Genomic DNA, 20869 nt, shown 5'->3' with positions numbered 1-20869 from the left:
GGAAGAAGCAGCCAGATGCTCCAAAGCTGTGGCACAAGCCAAACAGGGCCGCTGGATGAGGTGGGAGGGGGTTGAGAGGAAGAAACTAACATGGAGCGAGCTTTGGGGCATGGAGTCCAACCGGTTGAGTTTCATCATCCGAGCTACATATGATGTCCTACCCTCTCCCACTAATCTGCACCTGTGGCTTGGAAAGGACCCATCTTGCCCCCTGTGTACAACCCCTGCAACACTCAAACACATTCTGGTTGGCTGCAAGACTAGTCTCACTCAAGGCAGATACACTTGGAGACATAACCAAGTTCTCAAGTGTTTGGCCGACAAACTTGAGCGCAAGAGAGTAGCAACTAACAGCAAGCTCGTCAGCATCCAGAATGCGCACAGTCACCAGCCATTGTTTGTGCGGGAGGGAGATAAGCATGGGGGGGGGCCCCTCAAGCATGGATCTGTCCCCACTGAATGCAGCCAGGGACTGGCAGATGAGAGTGGATCTAGACCAGAGGCTCATCTTCCCTCCAGAGATTGCAATAACAACCCTTCGTCCAGACATCGTCCTCTGGTCTAATTCCTGCTGGCTCGCCTACATCATTGAGCTAACAGTTCCCTGGGAGGATGCCCTTGAAGAAGCCTTTGAGTGCAAGAAGCTGCGTTATTCTGACCTTGCAGCTGAGGCAGAGGACAAAGGTTGGAAGATAAGGGTGCGTCCAGTGGAGGTGGGCTGCAGGGGCTTTGTGGCAAGCACAACAGCAAAGCTCCTTAGGGAGATTGGAGTCAGGGGGCAGGCGCACAGACAAGCCATCAAAGAACTGGCCAACACTGCAGAGAGAACAAGCCATTGGTTATGGCTGAAGAGAGGCGATACCATCTGGGCTGCTAGGAACAGCTAGCAGCGGGACACACACCCAGGCCTGATCAACCTGTGGTGGGCCTGCCTCAGCAGAGGGTGTATTGTGTTAAGTGGCCGAAACACCCGGTGACGCTCAGGTACACAACTGACGATGTGTCCCGCTGTAAAAGCTGTGTAGCACCCACCCATCCTACAAATGGTGCAAATACTAGGGATATGTAACATCAAGTCCTTTCAATGAATCTTGAATCAACATGAGATGATAAACTTCACATCTTCGCACCACCATGTAATGTTCTTTATATTATATGGACACATCCACACACACGCGCACCTATACACATGCACACACAGAAAGCAAGTTAATCAAAATAATTTAAATTTTGAACTGGTTCACCATTCTGACCATGCATGTCCAGTCAGCAGGAAAACATTGGGAGTGACATCACTGGAGTGAAATATCAGGAATTATTATACATACGGGCCACTTTTTCCAAGGAATAAAAACACGTATTCTATTCCCTTCTAGTGGGTTTACTGATGGCATGCAATATCGTTATCATATTGCTTATCCTCCATGTATTACGACACTCTCCCCAATAGAGAATGAGTGTGCAATATTGTTATAATATTGCACACTGTCAAGACAACATGATGTCACACATCGGAGCAGATGTGAAGATCCAATGACAAAACTTTTCTGCTGCGCATGTGTACAATCATTTCTTTGTCAGCCAGGAAAGAGAGAAGATCCAGTGCTAGGTTTAAGCACGAAATAAATAAAGTGAAAACTGAAACTAAAGACGCACTGAACACCCAAAAGGCTACCAAAATTACATATATTTTTCACACATATTTACAAGAGAAAAACATACCAACGGACATCGAAAAACTGAAAGAGGAACATGCGCCAAAAACCCGAAAGGCTACCAAAACTTCACTGGATATTCTTCACGCATTTAATCTTCCGCATTAAAAGCTGCAAAAGAGACACATTGGAGATGTAAAACTTCCATGCTAGCGAGTGACTGACAGTTTCTACACAAACATGTCTGTGAGGTTTGCTACATTAAAAGTTGAAGATTTAAAGTGGAAGATCAAGTGGAAGAAGTGTTAGATCAGAAGATATATTTTGAAAGATACGCTGACAACAAGCGCATACAAGAGAAAAACATACCAACGGACATTGAAAAACTGAAAGAGAAACATGCGCTGAACACCCGAAAGGCTATCAAAACTTCACTGGATATTCTTCACACATATTTACAAGAGAAAAACATATGAACGGACATCGAAAAACTGGAAAAAAGACCAATAGCGGAAATATAAAGTTCTACTTGGAGGTGAGGAAACGTGACGGAGACTTTTACAAGAGGACTTCACTTGTGGACTTCACTCAGCAAAGCCCTTTTATTTTGAACAACTTCAATGCAACAATAAACTACTATCAAAAGTAACTTTGAACTTGAACTGTCAACCTGTATATAGCTTGTATATAAGATGGGTTGTTGTTCAGGCTTGTTGGACTTGTACCATTTTTATTGTGAGAACTTTGACTTTGTACATGTACATTGGATTGACAGAACACTGAATTACATTCGATCAGAATCAGCATTCAATATTGGTAAGTTACCCCCCTGTTCTTAAATTTTTGTAAAATCTATAATTGTTCCATTGAATGTGTATGTATAATAATAATAATAATAATAATAATAATAATAATAATAATAATAATATTGGCTGGCTTTTTTTCATGGTCCATCACATATATTCCATTCAGCAAGCATGATATTGAACTCATCTTCGACTTGTTCAGTATCATGCTAGCTGAATGGAATATATCTGATATACCACTCAAAGCCAGCCAATATTATTTAAATATGTCACTCAGATCTGTGATGAATTTTATAAGAAAAATGCGAATTTTCAACACGAGAAGATAAACTTCATATCTTCAAGCCAACGTGTAATTTTATTTTATTATATAAACACATTTCACAAATGAAAAGTACCCAAATTTATTTATATATATATAAATTTGGGTACGTTTCATTTGTGAAATGTGTTTATATAATAAAATTACACGTTGGCTTAAATTACACACACACACACACACACACACACACACACACATACATATATATACATATACATATATATATATATATATATATATATATATATATACACACACTGGGTGCGATTTGCTGGGGGGGATGGTGGGGATCATCGCCCCTCTGGTTTTTATCTCTGCTGAAAAAAAAATCCTCAGGGACAACCCCGTCAATAAAACAAACAAACCAAAAAAAAAAGTTGACATGACAGGCATGTTGTGACACAGTTTTCTATGGTCTACATTTTCACGGCCAATTTTTTTTTTTAGGGGGGGCGTTGGAGTGTCTGATTATAGTTTCAAAGTAAATTCTGTATTAAAATTACTAAATAAGCAAATCCGTTACAGTCCATGAAACAGGAAATATAAGGATGAGAAAAAAAACAGTTTAAATCGGAAAGCTGCGCACAATGTGAACTGCGCCATCAGAGCAAACTGTTCATTTAGTATTCATGTATTTTAGTGATTTTCGAGTCACTGTCCATTTAATCTGGAGGGAGAGAAACATCACAGCAACGCGACAAGCAATGCGAACTTTGTTGTGTTAGTGTTCGTGTATTTAGTCAGAGAGATAGGAAGATGAATTTACTATCTCTGGTTTAGTGTTCGTTTTCATTTAGTGTTATTCATTTGATATCATCGGATGTTATTGAGCTGTTAGCCTATTGTTACCTTAATTTTGTGACGTTTCATGATTAAAAAAAAAACAACAACCATCCCCCCTTCTGGTTTTTTTCAAATCGCACCCTGTATATATATATATATATATATATATATATATATATATATATATATATATACACACACACATAATATGTATGTATGTATACACACAGTATAATAACATTGTTCAAAAAACATTGTTCAAAAAACAAAAACAAAAAATAAAACCAACATTCAGTTCAGTGTGTGCATGGCTGATGCTAGAGAAGATCTATATGAAATGGCGTTCCAACAGAGATTGATGTTTTTAATCTTTCACATATCTGAAGTTGAGGTTCCTGATTTGCTGAGACTCTTCTTATTATACTTGTTCATTTTTTTTATCTTCAAAGACTTTAATCTCAGGATCAGAGGCCTTCTTAATCTTGTTTGACAGGCACTGCATGGCTGTGACCAAGGACAAAGTGAAATCTAATATCCACTCACAACTGTGGCACCTTATTGTACCGTACTCGCCATACATGTCCTATTGTAGAGATGTCAATATTTCCTCATATGCATTATTTATCCAGTCTTCTGCTGAGCTAGGTCATACTGGACTGATATAGTGCTCACTATCTTTATCCTGCATTTTTTTTTTTTTATATTCATCTAGCGGACTTCAAAGTGTTTAAATATGCAATGTGCGAAGTATACACAATGTCCTTTTTACACAGCAATAATAAGCACCGTGCACACATCACAACTTTCATAAGAGACATTACCACACTTGTTTTTATTGCTAAGTCTAAAGACCCATGTTGATGATATAAATGTACCGTACTACTGGGGTCTGAATATGCTTTTTACCAACAACTTTCCCAAGCTTTTTGCTCACTAAAACACTTCATAAACCTGACAGATCTCTCTAAGGGTGTATTCAGACCAGGATAGTTCAATAGTTCACTTGCTTTGGTCCGAACCAAATGTTTTTTTTTATTTTTTCATTTTGGTGCAGTTCGCTTTCACACTGTACATTTTAGTAAGCGGACCAAAATCTGTCAACAAAGCCACGCGCCCTGAGGTCGTTCAGCTATTGGTCAGAGACGACACGCGCACAAAGCGTTAAGTTCAAAAGTAGTCATGGAGGCTTTCCATGCTGTTATTCTTTTTAATGTCATCAAAGCTATATGTTTTTTCCAGTTTTTACTGTTTTCACAATTGTGCGATTACTATGCTGTTGTACAAGTAATTTATCAACGACGACGACAAAGGGCAAGGCGGCTACAGAGGATAGCGCTGATGAGCGCACATCATGTTGTGACAGTTCTGGCTCTTCACGCAAGATGGAGGAGGTATGTGTCGGGATATTCGCCTTATCCATCGTAATAGATGAATTTCTTTTTTGCGTCGCTAGTACTGCCACTTTTTGAAAGAATGTCCCTGATTTTAATGTAGGTCTGACGGAGTTTCTTCACTTTTAGCCGACATTGTTCTGGGGAGCGCGTGAACCCCTTCTCCTTCATTTTCTCACTGAATACAGCAAACACATTGCCATTTTTGTGTGTTCTCTCCAAAAGCTCAGATATGTGGACATCTGCTCATATATCCACAAGGGTACGCGTTTCTTCCTCGGCCCACGTTTGCCCCCTACTCATTTTTTGTACTCTGTAGTCTAGCCTACCACTGGTCTGAATGACTGAACGACTCTTGTAAGGTTCCCTTGACAACCAAAACAGTGTTTGCACTTTGCGGTGGAGTGTCAAGACTCTGTTTCCCATAATGCTCGACAAACGACGGAAGCTGCCGAGCTACAAAAAAAGCAAAACTGTCAGATTAGGTCCGGTCTGCTTTCACACCTCCAAAAGGTCCGCACCAGAGTTCCTTTGGTCCGGACCGAGTCCAATCTTGCAGCTCGGTCTCGGTCCGCTTGTTTGGTCCGGACCAGAGTTCGGTGGTTTGTATTCAGACCAACCCAAAAGGTCCGGACCAAGGGAAATTTGGTTCGTTTGGTCCCGACCAAACAACGTAGGTGTGAATACGCCCTAAGTGTTACAGTGAAAATCCAGCTCCCCTAACACTAAATGTGATTACATGAAGAGGAAAAAAGTTCAAGCTGATATTAAAAGAGCTATGAATGAAATATTTATGTCTATGTTTTTGAATGAGATCTAACAAAGTCAACAGATTATTTCTTCATGTGGAACAGACTGTGCTTAGAGCTACAATATGGCAAGTTGTAACAAAAATGGAGAGGAGAGGGTAAATGAAAAATATATCCAACATCTTACAATCCAACAATTGCCCCTTAAAAAGAAAACAGATGTAAAGATGGACACACACAGACACAAAATGTAGTTCGAGCTAAAGGCCACTGCCAAACAGATTTTGGTTAATACTTAAGTGTTTTAGAGCATGCAGGGATCACACAGTGCTGGATCTCCCTAACAGCCTGCATAAACACAAAGATTTACAACATAAAGCTGCCTGTGCTCTATCCACAGCAGTAAAATGTTGAAATGTGTGAGCGTGGCTTCAAGAAAGGCTCAGCATTTGACTGGGATGTAGTCTGGAAGACTGGAGTTGTGACTGAATTTGAGACTAAGAAGTAAACGGGACCCTTTTTAAAAACAGGGACTGTATTTTATGCTGTCGTAACATTTTTAGACTTAAGTGATCACTTAAATCACCGCATGACATAAGACAGTCTGAGGGGAATGAAATGTGGCTATTTCTGTTGGAAACCTGGACAGGCATTACCTTCCAGAATACAGAGAGCTGAGATCACATTCTGGGAAATGGGCTTGATGCGTTTTGCTGGGAAAAACGCCGAGTGAGTGTGATAGAGGTGCCCATGCTCAAGTGATTTTTGGCTTCTGAAATTTCATCTGTATTTGAACAAATGAAGAACAGGCTGGATTCAGAGTGAACGCTGCATGTTGGACAAGTTGTTCTTTTATGACTGATGGAATAACAAATGAAGGCAAAAAAAATTAGGGTCATTTATGTAAAACTGCCATCCTTCAATAACCATACCTGTAAATAAACCTTGAGAGCTTCTATTGTATTTACTTTATGAATTTTAATCCACAAACAATTTTTAATTCTGTTATGGTTCTTCATCTTCAAGAAGTTATGCTGCTTCACCATGATGGAATTCTCCAGCAATTTTACTAAACTATCTGTGTTAAAATGTAATGCTCCATTTTAGAAAACATAATATTGCTCTTCATTTTACTATAATTCACACTGAAGTATTCCAATCATTTTATAACCATCCCATAAATATACAACATCGTTACTGCATGATACTGGCAAGCTACAGATCCATGGATGGAATTTGTTTTTGTATTTGTTTACAAAGCATTTCTTGAAACTATGAGTGATTACAGCAGTCTCTTTTCCATTTCTCAGATTCCCTTTTCTCTCCTGAATATTGCCTCCCTTGTCTTGTTTTACATTACTCAACTCTACAGCTATTTTCACTTGGGGTCTAAAATAGATGAGGCACTAAAGTGGATACACAGACACAGACAAAACAACTGATGTTGAGATAAGAAAGTCTTCATCGTTAAAATGTTATACTTAATTATAAGACTTATACAGGTTATGTGTATTGCACTCATGAACATTATATAGACACTGAATACTAGACTGTATACAGAAAATGTCCTCCTGTTCAGAAAAAAAATCCATCACTGAAAATATGAAAACATGCCATTTCAATTCCTGTATAACAAGATTGAGTGAAGTACTGTATGTTAGAGAGTAAAAAAAATGTTGGAGTATACAAAGAATGATTGTGAAAGTGGACAAATTTCTCTTTGATGAAAAAAGAGCTGCTTTCACTCGGCTCTGTGCTTCACATCAATGCCTTTAAGGGAGCTGGGGAAACTAGCTGAGGCCGAAATGAATTGATTTGATTATTTTGTCTGGCCTCAATTAACAGCGTTCTTTCATAGCTAAAGTCTTCATATATTTTCCCCAAGGGTAGAAATGAAATCAGCAATGTAAAGAGCATGCTCACAATTCCTTTCTGTAGCAGTATGACCCCAACAGAAAGGAAATAGTACAAATTCCAGTGATAACAACAATGATTGAAAAGCAGAATATAAAGGCTGGAAATCTGTCAAATTTATTATATTCAATCTATTCCATTACACTGAATGGATTAGTGGTCTAAACATTGCTTGTTTTTTTTTTCTTTAAATTATTTAACCACAGTTTAAACTACAGCACATTTAGTAATTGCTACCAGTAGATTTCAACCCATTTTGTACAAGTTACCAACCTGAGACAGCAACACACCAACACATTGAATCAACCTTTCTTTTTATAAAAATGGCTGCCTGAACACACTCGGACGAGAATGCTAGCTGCTTTGTGCTGTCACACATAAACAAACAGGTGATGCTCTGATCAACAGCGGAGACTGGAATGTCATTTCTCCCAAACAGAGAGCAGATCTAAAACTCCTGATGACAGGGTGAGTGTTTGGACAGTCACACCACACTGTCTACACAATAATCTGAATATAGATCATGTTTGCCAAGAATAAAAATCAACAGAAATGATAAGTGGTCAATTTACTAAGAAAATTAATTATTTATAGATTTTTATACCAGAGCACTATTTGATTCTGTTCATTCTGGTTAGAAGGTGTTGATTAATTTTCTATAACACTAAGGCTCGGACTGTAGTGCCAGGAGGAACGCAAATGATCAATGTTTATATTAAATGTTTATATTGGCCAGTTCAGCAGGTGATGTATTAATAAATCCTTGTTCTGCACATGCTCTTCTGTCAGCAAACAAACAATTTGATCGAGAGCATTGAAGTTTTAAAATCTACACAATGTACATGTTTAGAGATTGGTACATGTGCTTGGTTTCAAAACATCAATTAAGTTTCAGCTAGTAGATTCAACTCAGTCTGGCCAAGCACATTTGGAAACCGCAATGCTGAAGCAGCCTGTGGTTTAGTTCACTGACTGCATCCTGGTCATTTGGGAATTAAACTCAGAAGTGACCTCAGCACTACAGACCGTGCATCGTTCCAGCTCTGATATTCCAGCCACAGAACGTTAAAAAGAACCTGAGGTCAGAAAATGAACAAGGACTATAGTGATGCTGTGACTGCACTCCACCAGGAATCACTCTAAATCATTATTTATTTATTGCTCCCTTACAATCACTTAATAATAATGTGACTTTGCAGTCGATGTGTACGTAATGGGTTCTTCAATCGCTGAAAATAATTGGATATGGTCTTGAAAAACAAATTATTTTCAGAAAAAAACCTATGCATAGTGATCACTGTCTATTTTCTGCAGTAAATACTGCAATAACGTTTGCACTAAAGATAAGCTCTCCACAAGTGTTAAACAGCCTGAGTGATCATAAAGTCATAAAATATGAATAGTTTATCCAGTTAGTCTTCACTCAGTAGTATGTGTTCTCTTCATATCTATATACACACCCCACTCATATTTTTCATACGAACTACATCTGGGACATTGAGTGACATATTTTTCAATATGTAAATCATGAGGAAATTGATGAATTGTTTTGATAAATTTGGGTACTTTTTATATGTAAATGTATCTATATAATAAAAAGAAAAATCACACGTTGGCTTGAAGATATGAAGTTTACCTTCTCATGTTGAAAAACTCACACTTTTCATATGAAACAGATTGCAGATCTGAGTGAACTATTTCCCGATATTTCACCCCGATGACGTCACTCTGTGTTTTCCTGCTGATTTGACTCGTGTTCTCAAAATGGCGAACCAGTTCAAAATTAAAATTATTTTGATTAACTTGTATATTTTTTTTGGGATGTGTCCATATAATATAAAGAACATTACATGGTTGCGCGAAGATAGAAGTTTATCTTCTCATGTTGAAGATAAACTTCATTCACTTGTGAAATATACATTCACCACTCGAAGATAAACTTCATATCTTCACGCCAGCATGAACACCTTTTAATTCAGCATTTTTGTCTAATTAAAAGGCACTTCATGTCTTAAAGTAATGATGGATGTCATTTCTCTTTACTTAGTTGAGCAGCTCTTCACATGGATTACTACAGTTGTGGAATCGGGCTATTTACTGTATTTTAATTATTTACTATGTACTGTTTGATCTCAAATGCATTCAGACGGCAAGAAATTCCACTAATTAACTTTTGACGAGGCACACCTGTTAATTGAAAAGCATTCCAGGTGACTGCCTCATGAAGCTGGTTAAGATAATGTCAATAGTGTACAAAGTATCATCAAGGTAAACGGTGGTTACACTGAAGAATCTAAAATATAAAACTTTGGTTTTTTTAACACTTTTTTAAACCACATAATTCCATATATGTTCCATATGTTATTTCATAGTTTTGATGTCTTCAGTATTGTTTTATAATGTAGAAAATAGTCAAAATACAGAAAAAACCTCAGAGTAGGGGTGTTCAAACTTTTGACTGGTACTGTATTTATGTAATGTATAGGTCATGGATATCAGAATTTAAAAAAAAATGTTACACAAGACTAAAGACAGAGCAACATCAAAAACAAACACGATGAAAGCATTTTTGTGTTGGCTGTGCAGAACGGTAATCTACAGAGTAACTGAACTGGTGGTGGGAATATGGCAATGTAAATTATGCTGAATCTCAACAGAAAATTATGAGTGGAGGAGGACAGAGTTCTCAGTAGTCGCACACAAACCAGATATATTCTCATCCTACCAATACAAGCAATAAAAATTCCATTTCAATGCACTTTAATTGTATCAAATGTTTATGGGAAAGTGATATTTCATTTTCAGAAGGAAAAAAAAATCTCATCTTATTTTGACAACCCAAGTGAAAAATATCAAGGAAATTATATTATATTTTGATCTGGGAAATATAATTTGAAAATTAGGGGTGGAATGCATGTTCCATTGCTAACCTATTTTTCAAGTGAATGTCTAAGTGATTTGCTAGATAACAGGGAAAGCGGGACAGAGGGAGGAAGAGAAGAGGCAAGGGACAGAGGGAGGGAGGAAGCCAAGAGGAGAAAAACAGAGAAGGAGAAAGAGAGTAAGCGCGGGGGGGGGGGGGGGGGGGGCACAGCGGGAGAGAGGTGCAGCTGCACCGCTGCACAATGGCCTAAAAATACTAAAATATGTCACCTACAACACTCACATAACACTTTTATATTATAGCAGAAAGTTCCTCTATACCACAGTGCAGTTCTGTGAGTTCCTGTCCCAGCATGCTTTGCTGAACATAGTTAAGCACAGTATGAACTTCTCCCCAGTTACTTCTTGTGTATAGGCATGTTCACACAGATATTCCGCAATACTGCCATCAAGAAGATTCCTTAATATTCCAGCCTTGGTTGTTTACATTGAACCAAATAAGTTCAGTGTATGTTTTTACACAGCGTGCTGGTGTTCTGCAACCAGAGGTGTGACACAACAAAGCTTCAGCGTCTAGTGTGTTGTGTAACACACTCTGTATCAGAAATACGAATACCCCTAGCATACTGGTGTTGCTTTCAAAACAATAACGGCAGATGAACTGAGTGTTGAGGTGCATATGTTAGCTGTGTATATTTATACCACTCTTCAAATGCCAGCAAAGTTGCTTTGCGATCAGAAATATGTTGGAGGAGAACGTGACGAGAAGTAGGAAGTGATTTGCGGTAGAAAGGTGTGGACCTTCGACGCTGTAGACGGAGACATTTGAATTCGTGATGGTCTCAGAAAGAAGAATGTCAAAAACATCACACCCCTGTTCCACAATGCCAGCTGTCCCTTTTACACAGACATCGATTCTGGCTCTGTTACCATCAATTGTTCTAGCACAGAGGTGGAACAACACAGACCCCGGTTCCACATTCGGACCTTTTACAAAGAACGTGAGACGGAATAAAGGCGTAAGATTCCTGCCTTGAACAGGCTGTGTAAAAGAAGCTTCTGTTTTTCCTATAAAATATGTTACGGTTTAATGTGTGATGCTGTGCACTTACTCTCAGTAAAACTGCTGATCAGTGTGTCGGAATGTGTGCCTGCTGTGTGCTTGTAAAGAGCTGACCATAAATGTGTCTAACACATAACAGAGTCAATTTCCAAATGAAAGATGATCCTCTGCATTTCCATTACCTGCAAGGCTCTGCGCTAAATACTTTACCTTATCACACCTCATCAGGCCCAGGTAACGCAGGGACTTGCTGCTCTTAGCAATCTGCGTGGCTCCTTGGTCTGTGATTTCCTTACACCATCCTGCATCCACAGTCTCTATGGTACTGCTGTACTGACCAATTGCTATCAGCGCTACATAGAGAGACAGAGAGAGAGAGAGAGAGAGAGAGAGAGATAACATGCATTAACAGCACAATATGTCTACAACATATATCTATTCGTAGTAAGTCATCATACGTTGATACTTGAAGACTTTCATAAACACATGGCTCTTACAGAAGAGCCCATAAATGACAAGGCAACAGTGAATGCCTTACACATTAACATCATTAAGATGATAAAAATCTGATAAAAATGCATCATTAATGATAAAAAAATCACTCCTCACACATTTTTCCAGTACAGCTTGTGGTTTGCTTTAAAGCCTTTCTGACTCACTTGATTGTCCACCAAAAGTCTGAAGCTACTACCAAGAAGGTTTTTTTAGTCAACAAAAATTCCACTTTGTCAAATAACAGTTGTAAATAATAGTTATAAATAGTCTTTCACTGGTTGATTAAAAAGTTCTTATTATCTCTGCCAACTGTATTGGAGGAGGTTGTGTTTTTGCTTGTTTGTCTGTTCCCAAAATATTTCACAAAGTAGTAAATGGATTTTGATAAAATTTTGAGATAAGGTGGGCCATGGGCCAGGGAACAACTGGTTAGATTTTGATACAAATCTGGATATGTATGTGGATTTTTTTTTTTTTTGTCTGTCCCCAACACAACTCAAAAAGTAATGGACTGACTTTGATAAAATGTGGTGTACAGCTTTAGTATTATCCTTGGTTCAAGTGACTTGATTTTGATGTTGATAATATGTGGCTTGGCGGAGGTATACACTCAACCGAGGGCCTTTCTAGTTTATAGTGGTTTATACTACAATGCTGTTGAATTGTCGATTCTGATTGGTCAGAGCATAATGATTCATCTTCTATAACAGTATGGATCTGATGTAATGTCTACTGTAAGGCAAATCTCAGGTTTATACTAAAGCTCTTGTTCTAATGTTGTTTCTAAACTAATAACTCATTCACAGGGACGTGTATAGCAGACACTGACATAACTAATTAACTTTGGAGTCGATTCACGCCACCATGTCTTTGATGAATTTCATACATCAGCACAGCATTGTGTGTGATTATTGTGAGTGAGTGTTAATGTGTAAGGCATTCACGACCCTACTACCTGAATCAATATCAGGCATACAGTGGATATAAACAGTCTACATACACTGTTAAAAGTGCAGGTTTTTGTGATGTTTAAAAAAAAAATAAAATAAAATAAAACCAAGAAAAATCATGCAAGATTTTTTTTCCACCTTTAATCTGAGATATCAACCAACAAAATTTAAGTGAAAAACAGAAGGGAAAAAAAACTTTCAATAACCTGGATGCATTAGGGTGCACACCTTTTTATAATCATTTATTTGATTTAGGATTTTTACATCATAAAAACCTACAATTTTAATGAGGGTGTGTATAATGTTTATATTCCAGTGGAAGTGTTTAGTTTTATGAGCATTTACACTCTTAGGAAAAAAAATATCTTATTTGGATAGCTAAGGGTTCTTTGCTTCCTAAAGGGAATGAACCTTGAACGTTCTGTGAAAAGGAAATGCTTAAGATGCCACCAAAAAAAAAAAAATCCTTGAAGACCTGTCAAGGATAGATAAAAAAAAAAAAAAGAATCCTAGGAGTATATTTGAGTGAAATCTATAGTGCATCAGTATCTGAATAAATAGTATGCAAATAAGTTCCTAAGATATATTTCAAATTCAAGGTTTGGCAATTTTAAATCATGTTATTATTCAATAATAATAAATATCTGCTCGAACAATTTATTCAGTATTATTCACCGTGTTATTTGTTTTTGTAATGATTGATTCAATACATTTTCTTATTAATGGAATCAGATTTTGGAGCATTTTGCTGAGCAGCTGTTGATGCTACTCAAGTCTGAGTACACACACACACACAGCTGGAGCAAGAAAACCGGTGTGTGTGTGTGTGTGTGTGTGTGTGTGTGTGTGTGTGTGTGTGTGTGTGTGTGTGTGTGTAATGAGGGTCAACAAGGCTAATTTATTGCAGTGCTCCAAAGCCATGTATAGAGAAGTGGGGCTGAGTGTTGGGCTGAGTGTTGGTTTGAGTGGGTGTGCTGAGTGAGAGGGGATGTGGAGTCACCACTTCAGGTCTGTGATCTGTGTAAGCAGACACACCTGTGTGTACAGATACTTGGGGTTCATAAAAGGGGGAAACATCCATCACTACTATGACTGTGTTTGTGTACACATGGGGGGAGGGGTCCACTGTGAGAGTCACTAACGCTAGAGATGACAACTTTACTTCTCTCACACACACACAGAGACACACCCACACTCTTCTTTGGTAAACTTATGACGCAGCCTCTTTTTAACCTTGTTTCAGTAAAGATTGATGAAGAGTCATAAAAAGGATTCTTGAAGAAAAGAGGTTTGCTTTAACAAGCTCTGTTGTTGGTCGTGTGTGTGTGTGTGTGTGTGTGTGTGTGTGTGTGTGTGTGTGTGTGTGTGTGTGTGTGTGTGTGTGGACTGGAGTTAGGACATTTTTGGGAAGTGAGGACATTTTGGCTGCTCCTCACTTCTTCAAAAGGCTGTTTGAGGGTTAAAGCTTAATTTTAGGGTTCAGGTTAGGCATTTACGTAGTTGTAATGGTTAAGGTTAGGGTAAAGGGCTAGGAAATGCAACATGTCAATGAGTGTCCTCACGAAGACAGAAGTACAAGAGAGTGTGTGTGTGTGTGTGTGTGTGTGTGTGTGTGTGTGTGTGTGTGTGTGTGTGTGTGCGCGCGCGCGCGTGCATACGTAGGGCAACCTGTCTTCTAGAAGAAATACCACAGTGTTATTTGCCCAGCCTGATGGGACTGAGATTACTTCAGTGCCCTTATTTAGACCAATAGAGAACAACAGACTTGCACACAATGCAAAGTCTCCAATCTGTGTTAACCCCATCACCCATTACCTCAGAGCTTCTCAAACGTTTTGCAACCAAGGAACCACAAATAACCATCAAATAAATTCCACCAACACCATCAACACAGATTAATTCATGAACATTGTCCGATTTGCCAATTCAAATATTAGGCTCATGAGAAAGTGTAGAGAAATGAATTGAGGAGAGCAAGTATGAGGGGAGCAAAATTACTTGAATTACTTGAAACTGCATCTAACTAGCAGATGTTCAAGAAGCAGCAACAAAATGGCCTTTCCTGGATAAGAAAACAAAACATCCCAAGATCTGCAGAAACAATTTTAGTGCAAATCAGTAGTTAGATAGCACACCTTTGTGACAATAATTGTTTTCCTAAAAACTCTTTTTAGACTCTCAACACAGAGTCACATCACTGAACCCCCAAAGAGAGAGGATTACCACTGTGATAGCCAACTCCCTCTGTCTTTCTCGAATTACTGACACAAGCACACGAAGACATGGTGTTGTCAACGTCATTCCAGCTTACAAAAGTGCATAGTGTGTGCACGCACGCTCACACACACACGTACACATTTCCATCTCTCAGACAGAACACTTTAATGACTAATATTATAAACACTTTCCCTCCAGCTCTGTCATTCCTGTATCCATCAGATACAGCAGCATTCTATCTTCCACTAATATGTTCTATTTATCTGTGTTAGGGAATTTATCAAACTTATTGAACTCATCATGTTATTTATCCCGTATATGCATTGACTGAAAGAGAAAACATGTCATCGTTTTCTCTCAATGCAGACACAGAGCTGAGCTAACAGCTGCAGGGAAATGAATAACTGATGCTCTGTTACTACAGAAGGTCATTAGATTTTCAGTGTGGTGAATGTGTATGCAGAGAGATGTTTCTGGTCACAACAGACCTGCATGATTCCCACATAACATGGAATTAACAAATTAAAATTTAAATTAGAATTAAAAGCACGAGTCCTACTCCCAATCAGTCGGCGTAACAGTTTTGTAATGAACCATGTGTACTGTATATTTATTATTCTCACACAGATCAGCTCTCATTACCGCAGCACACTGTGGTAGGTACATTTTCCTTGTGGATATTTCTGTGAATTGCATCTCATCTGCTGTTAAAAAGACTGAACAGCTGAATGCTAGCCAATATCCTGAGCTAAATAACTAGTAATTATTCTGTCCACATTCACTGGATATGAGCAATCGCACGCTCTGATTAGCTACTCTACCACTAGTATATCAGCTCATATACCTTGAGTAGAGAAAAACAAAATGGTGGAGTGCATCAAGTTTAAAAAAAAACCTTGATAAAATGACAAAAGTGTCCACAATTACTATCATAAATAATCTTTCAAATTGTGATAAAGGGATGAGAGCAGACAGGGACACTCACGAGCATAATGCTACAGCGCACACAACTACCAAGCAATGCGAATTTGTTTGTAAATTTAATAATTGCTTACCTCCTGAAGTCTTTTATCGCTCAGAAAAGAATGAACTGATAGACTACTATCAGTTGAATTGTTATTGCAGCCATAAGCTGCGCAATAATGTACCATTTTGAGCTATATCTCAAACTTTGTATTTCATGAATCCAGATAATCCATACAAACACATGAGGCGTTTGTTTACCCATTTCAAACCATGTGACCACAGCATTTCAATGGAGCTGAGGAGGTCTATTAAAGAGCTGGATGGGACAAATTTGGGTGTTTGATTAATTTTACAATCCACTCGTACCTGAGCTTTTCAATGTTATTTCTTTCTATATGTAGACTCATATTGCAATTGGGTGCTTGAGAAGTCACATGGTACAATGTCGATGGTCACTGCTCATACGTATAAATATAGACTCTAGTCTCAGCCTCCTTTAGGTCTGAGGCCAATAGGATGATGCCACTGAATTACACTAATATTATAACAGCAGAGGAGCAGTGTGGGATTCCTCCTCTACTGAAACAAAAACAAACAAAAGCACCACAATCCCATTTCTACTTCAAAGATACTCCATGGGCCTACTTGCTAAGACAGCCACAATTCAGCAAAAGCACCAATATGACCATCAATATGACCTAGAGCAGCATACTGTGGCATCTCATTTTCTAGGAAAAAAATATTTATTCCCTCATCTGGTGTTTTGATGATGGTGGAGGAGAACGCTGGGCCAAAATCTCCCATAAGTGTTCAATTTGGTTGTGATCTGGTTACTAGCATATACCCTATCATTTTCATTGCAGTAACACCATTCAGTGAGCGCTCATACCCTGTGGATCATCATCCTGGAGTAGAGACCACTCTGAGCAGGATAGATAGTATAAATCTGATCAGTCAGAAGAACATTACAGTGATGCGATTTGCAGTGACCCTTCACTCTAAGGGGACAAGTGACCCAAGCCATGACAGCAAAATGCTTCTCGTTTTCCATTTAAACTCAGGTCTCATCTGTATCAGTCCTCATGTCGATTAAAAAAAAAAACTTCAATTACAGGAGAACTAAGAAGGAAACTCAATTCAGTGTGCATCCAAATTGAAACAACTCATTTCTTTGATCGCTATTTCAAATTCATTTGCTGTCAGGGATCCGAAACATGCTCTCCATCAAGCTCAAAGAGGCCTTCACTCCAGACGATATGGAATGAACAGAACAGACCATGACACTTAGGCTTAAAAGAATGGAAATATTGCACACTTAAAAATCAAGGTTTATTTTAAACCTGAGAAAATTATACATTTCCTTTCTTGTGCAAGTGTGTCTCAGGTTTCGCTTTCCTGGCAGCATGTGGTTATGCAGAGCTCTGTCCCCTCTTGATATGCTAAAGTGTATAGGTATGTGTGTGCGCGTGAGTGTCCCTGTCTGCTCTCATCACATTCAGCCTTCAAGCAGATTCACTTTCTTGCCTTTGATGCACTCTTTATGAGGGAGCGGCACTTTTTTCTTTTTGAGCAGGAATCTGCTTCCCATCTTTTCTCCAGGGCTGCTTTTATCCTGAACACACACTCGTTGTTTTCCTCTGCTCCTCCCCCAAACCCAAACAGCTTGCACTGGTTTACATGGCCATGGTGCATTGCAAAAAGGAGCAAATGCGAATATATTGTTTTGGAACTTCCTGATTATGGGCAGACAGAGGATTTGTCTGCATGCTTGCTGAGGCCTCAAGGGCATGAGCAGATGTTTAGCCTTCATTGTGTGCATACAATATGCGCCAGTACCTGCATTTCCATTCACCATTAGTTGTAGAGAGTTTCAGATGATGAGTTTTTTGCCAGTATTTATCCTAATACTTTACAATAATGCTATGTGTCGCTGCAGTCGGACTTCCCTTTTCTGTGGTTGTTACAGTAAAATCTGCGGTTTCGCATGTTTGCAGGGGCATGGACGTTGTGCTGATGTGACACTGTGTTATATCAAAAGAAAAATATTTCACAAACAAGGAAATAGCTTGCATTCAAAGTTTAAACAGATGTGCATGATCACTGTGTTGTGTGTTTTTGTGTAGAAACATTGCACACTGGACTGATTTATGTCTTACTTCTCTTTCCTCATTCCCCGAGCTACTATCCATGACATCCTGAGTACTGATAAAAGCCACATTTCCTTTCCTGCAAATCCAATAATGGCTGGGTAAAGGAAGCACACTTAGCCATCTTCTACACCAACAATATACATCACACACATTATAAACCACCGTGCACTATGAGCTAGTGGCACAGGCTATGATGACATTAATGCCAACATGCCTTGAGCTATCTGAGAGAGGAGTGTAAGCACATGGTCTCTGTTTCCACCCCCAGCCTCTCTTGCTCACACTTATCACCGTACAAGATGGAAATTGTGTCTCTTGACAGCTAATGATTTCCTGTCTGGAAAATAAAGGAAGTGATATGCAAGACAAGGTAAAGAGAGTGAATAAAGGGGGAAAACATCCAAGTAAAATCTTAGTGGAAATAAGATGAGGATGCATTTAGTTCTGCTTCATGATTTTGTGTGTGTGTGTGTGTGTGTGTGTGAGAGAGAGAGATTCCTAGGGCCATTAACGTATACTACTTACTGACTAGTAATTGGATCCTTTGAAGGTAGCACAGCCAGATTATTGTTCAACATGCCTGCAGGCTTTATGTGTTTGATTATAAAATGGATCGTTTTGGTTCTAAAATCGTTTAAAGTCCGTGTAAAATCCTCGACATACACACCTGTGACGACAACACACTAACTGAATTCTGTATTAACACACTAGGTTTTAAACCAATACACTACTGTGGCAGCGGGGGCGTGGTCAAGCACCGGTCTGTGACAGGAGGGCGGAGTTGGGGAAGGTAAGTGGCAGAATCGCTTCACCTGAGTGTCATTAACCTGTGTTTTGTGTGTTCTCCCCAGTAAACCGCCCTATTTAAGGAGGGAGAGCGAGAGCAGAGGAGATCATCCCCGGACGAGACGCTGTGTGTGTGTGTCTCTCTCGCTAGTTGAAACGTTATTGTAACCCTGAAAAGTGTGGCAATAAAGCCGATAGTCAAACCTGATCTCTGTCCTGCCGTCCTCTGTGCTCCACCCACACGCGATTCTCGCTACAGTGGTGCCGAAACCCGGGATCGTGGAGCACCTGTCCTGCAGCCCCATGGAATCCTCCCCGTTCGCGGACTTGGTCCACGCCCTCGCCACGGCTCAGCAGAGCCAGCACCAGGCGCTCGTCACGCTCCGGAAGGAGCAGGAGCGCCGCTTCGAAGCCCTGGTGCTGACTCAACAGGAAGACCGTGAGGCGTTCCGGCGCCTCCTCGCGTCGGCGGGGTCCACCAGCGCCCCGGCCGCGGGCCCATCTCCCATCACCTTGACTAAGATGGGCCCGCAGGACGACCCCGAGGCGTTCATCGCATTGTTCGAACAGGTCGCCGAAGCCTCGGGGTGGCCGATGGAACAGCGCGCGGCGCGCCTCCTCCCCCTCCTGACGGGAGAGGCGCAGTTAGCCGCACTACAGCTCCCCGCCGACCACCGGCTGGCCTACGCCGACCTTCGCCGGGCTGTCCTCCAGCGCGTGGGGCGCATGCCGGAGCAGCAGCGCCAGCACTTCCGCGCGCTGCGAATGGAGGAAGTCGGCAGCCCGTTCGCGTTCGGCCAGCAGCTCCGGGACGCCTGCTGGTGGTGGCTGAGGGCCGAAGATCGCGACGCCGAGGGGATCATCGACCAGGTGGCGCTGGAGCAGTTCATCGCCCGCCTACCCGCCGGAACCGCGGAGTGGGTCCAGTGCCACCGCCCGGCGTCGCTGGATCAGGCCGTAGGACTGGCGGAGGATCATCTGGCGGCTGTCCCGGCGGCAGGACAACGGATGTCATCTTCTCTCTCCTCTTCTCTCTCTCTCTCTCTCTCTCTTCCCCCTCCTCCCGTGTCCCGTCCTCGCCCCATTCCCCCACCATGGAGGCAGGGGCCGGCCCCACCCCAGCCGGCCCGCCGCACCCGTGGTGCCCTCCCGTTTCTCCCTTCTGTGTCTGTCTCTCCCCCCCCTCAGGTGAGTGACCCTCAATCCACAGCTGCAGAGGGGAGGCCCGGGCCGGTTTGCTGGCGCTGCGGGGAACCGGGCCACCTGCAGCAACAGTGTGCCGCGATGGAGGTGGGGGCGGTGGTGCGATCCCCGACATGCCAGAGGCTGCCCTCGATCAGGCCGGAGCATATCGCATACCGGTAAGTGTACAAGGGGCGACCTATCAGGCGTTGGTGGATTCGGGTTGCAACCAGACCTCGATCCGCCAAAGCCTGGTGCAAGACGAGGCATTGGGGGGAGCACAAGGGGTGAAGGTGTTGTGTGTGCACGGGGATGTTCACTGCTACCCGTTGGTGTCGGTCCACATACATTTCAGAGGGGACAAATCTATAGTAAAGGCGGCGGTTAATCCTCGCCTTACCCACTCTTTAATCTTGGGGACTGATTGGCCGGGATTCCGGGGGTTGATGGCACACCTAGTAAAGAGTGGGTCCTGCCGGTTAGCCGGGGGGGGGGGGGGGGGGGTCCCGGTGTCGTTTTGGCTGGAGCTGCGGTCGCAGAGCCGTCTACGTCATCTC

At 40.9% G+C, this 20869-nt stretch overlaps 1 protein-coding gene across 1 annotated transcript in view; it reads right to left on the bottom strand.

The window, feature by feature from the left end:
- fbxl17 (F-box and leucine-rich repeat protein 17) overlaps nt 1-20869 on the bottom strand; it is an 898173-nt gene that overhangs the window by 8761 nt on the left and 868543 nt on the right. Inside the window, exon 9 of the mRNA XM_060931855.1 lies at nt 11777-11919. Coding sequence (XP_060787838.1) covers nt 11777-11919 — 143 coding nt within the window. The remainder of the gene's footprint in view (nt 1-11776; nt 11920-20869) is intronic.

This window comes from Neoarius graeffei, chromosome 10, assembly GCF_027579695.1.
Source record: "Neoarius graeffei isolate fNeoGra1 chromosome 10, fNeoGra1.pri, whole genome shotgun sequence".
Classification (NCBI taxonomy): domain Eukaryota; kingdom Metazoa; phylum Chordata; class Actinopteri; order Siluriformes; family Ariidae; genus Neoarius; species Neoarius graeffei.
Note: the sequence above shows the minus strand (reverse complement) of the source record. Positions and strands in the feature narration are given on the sequence as shown.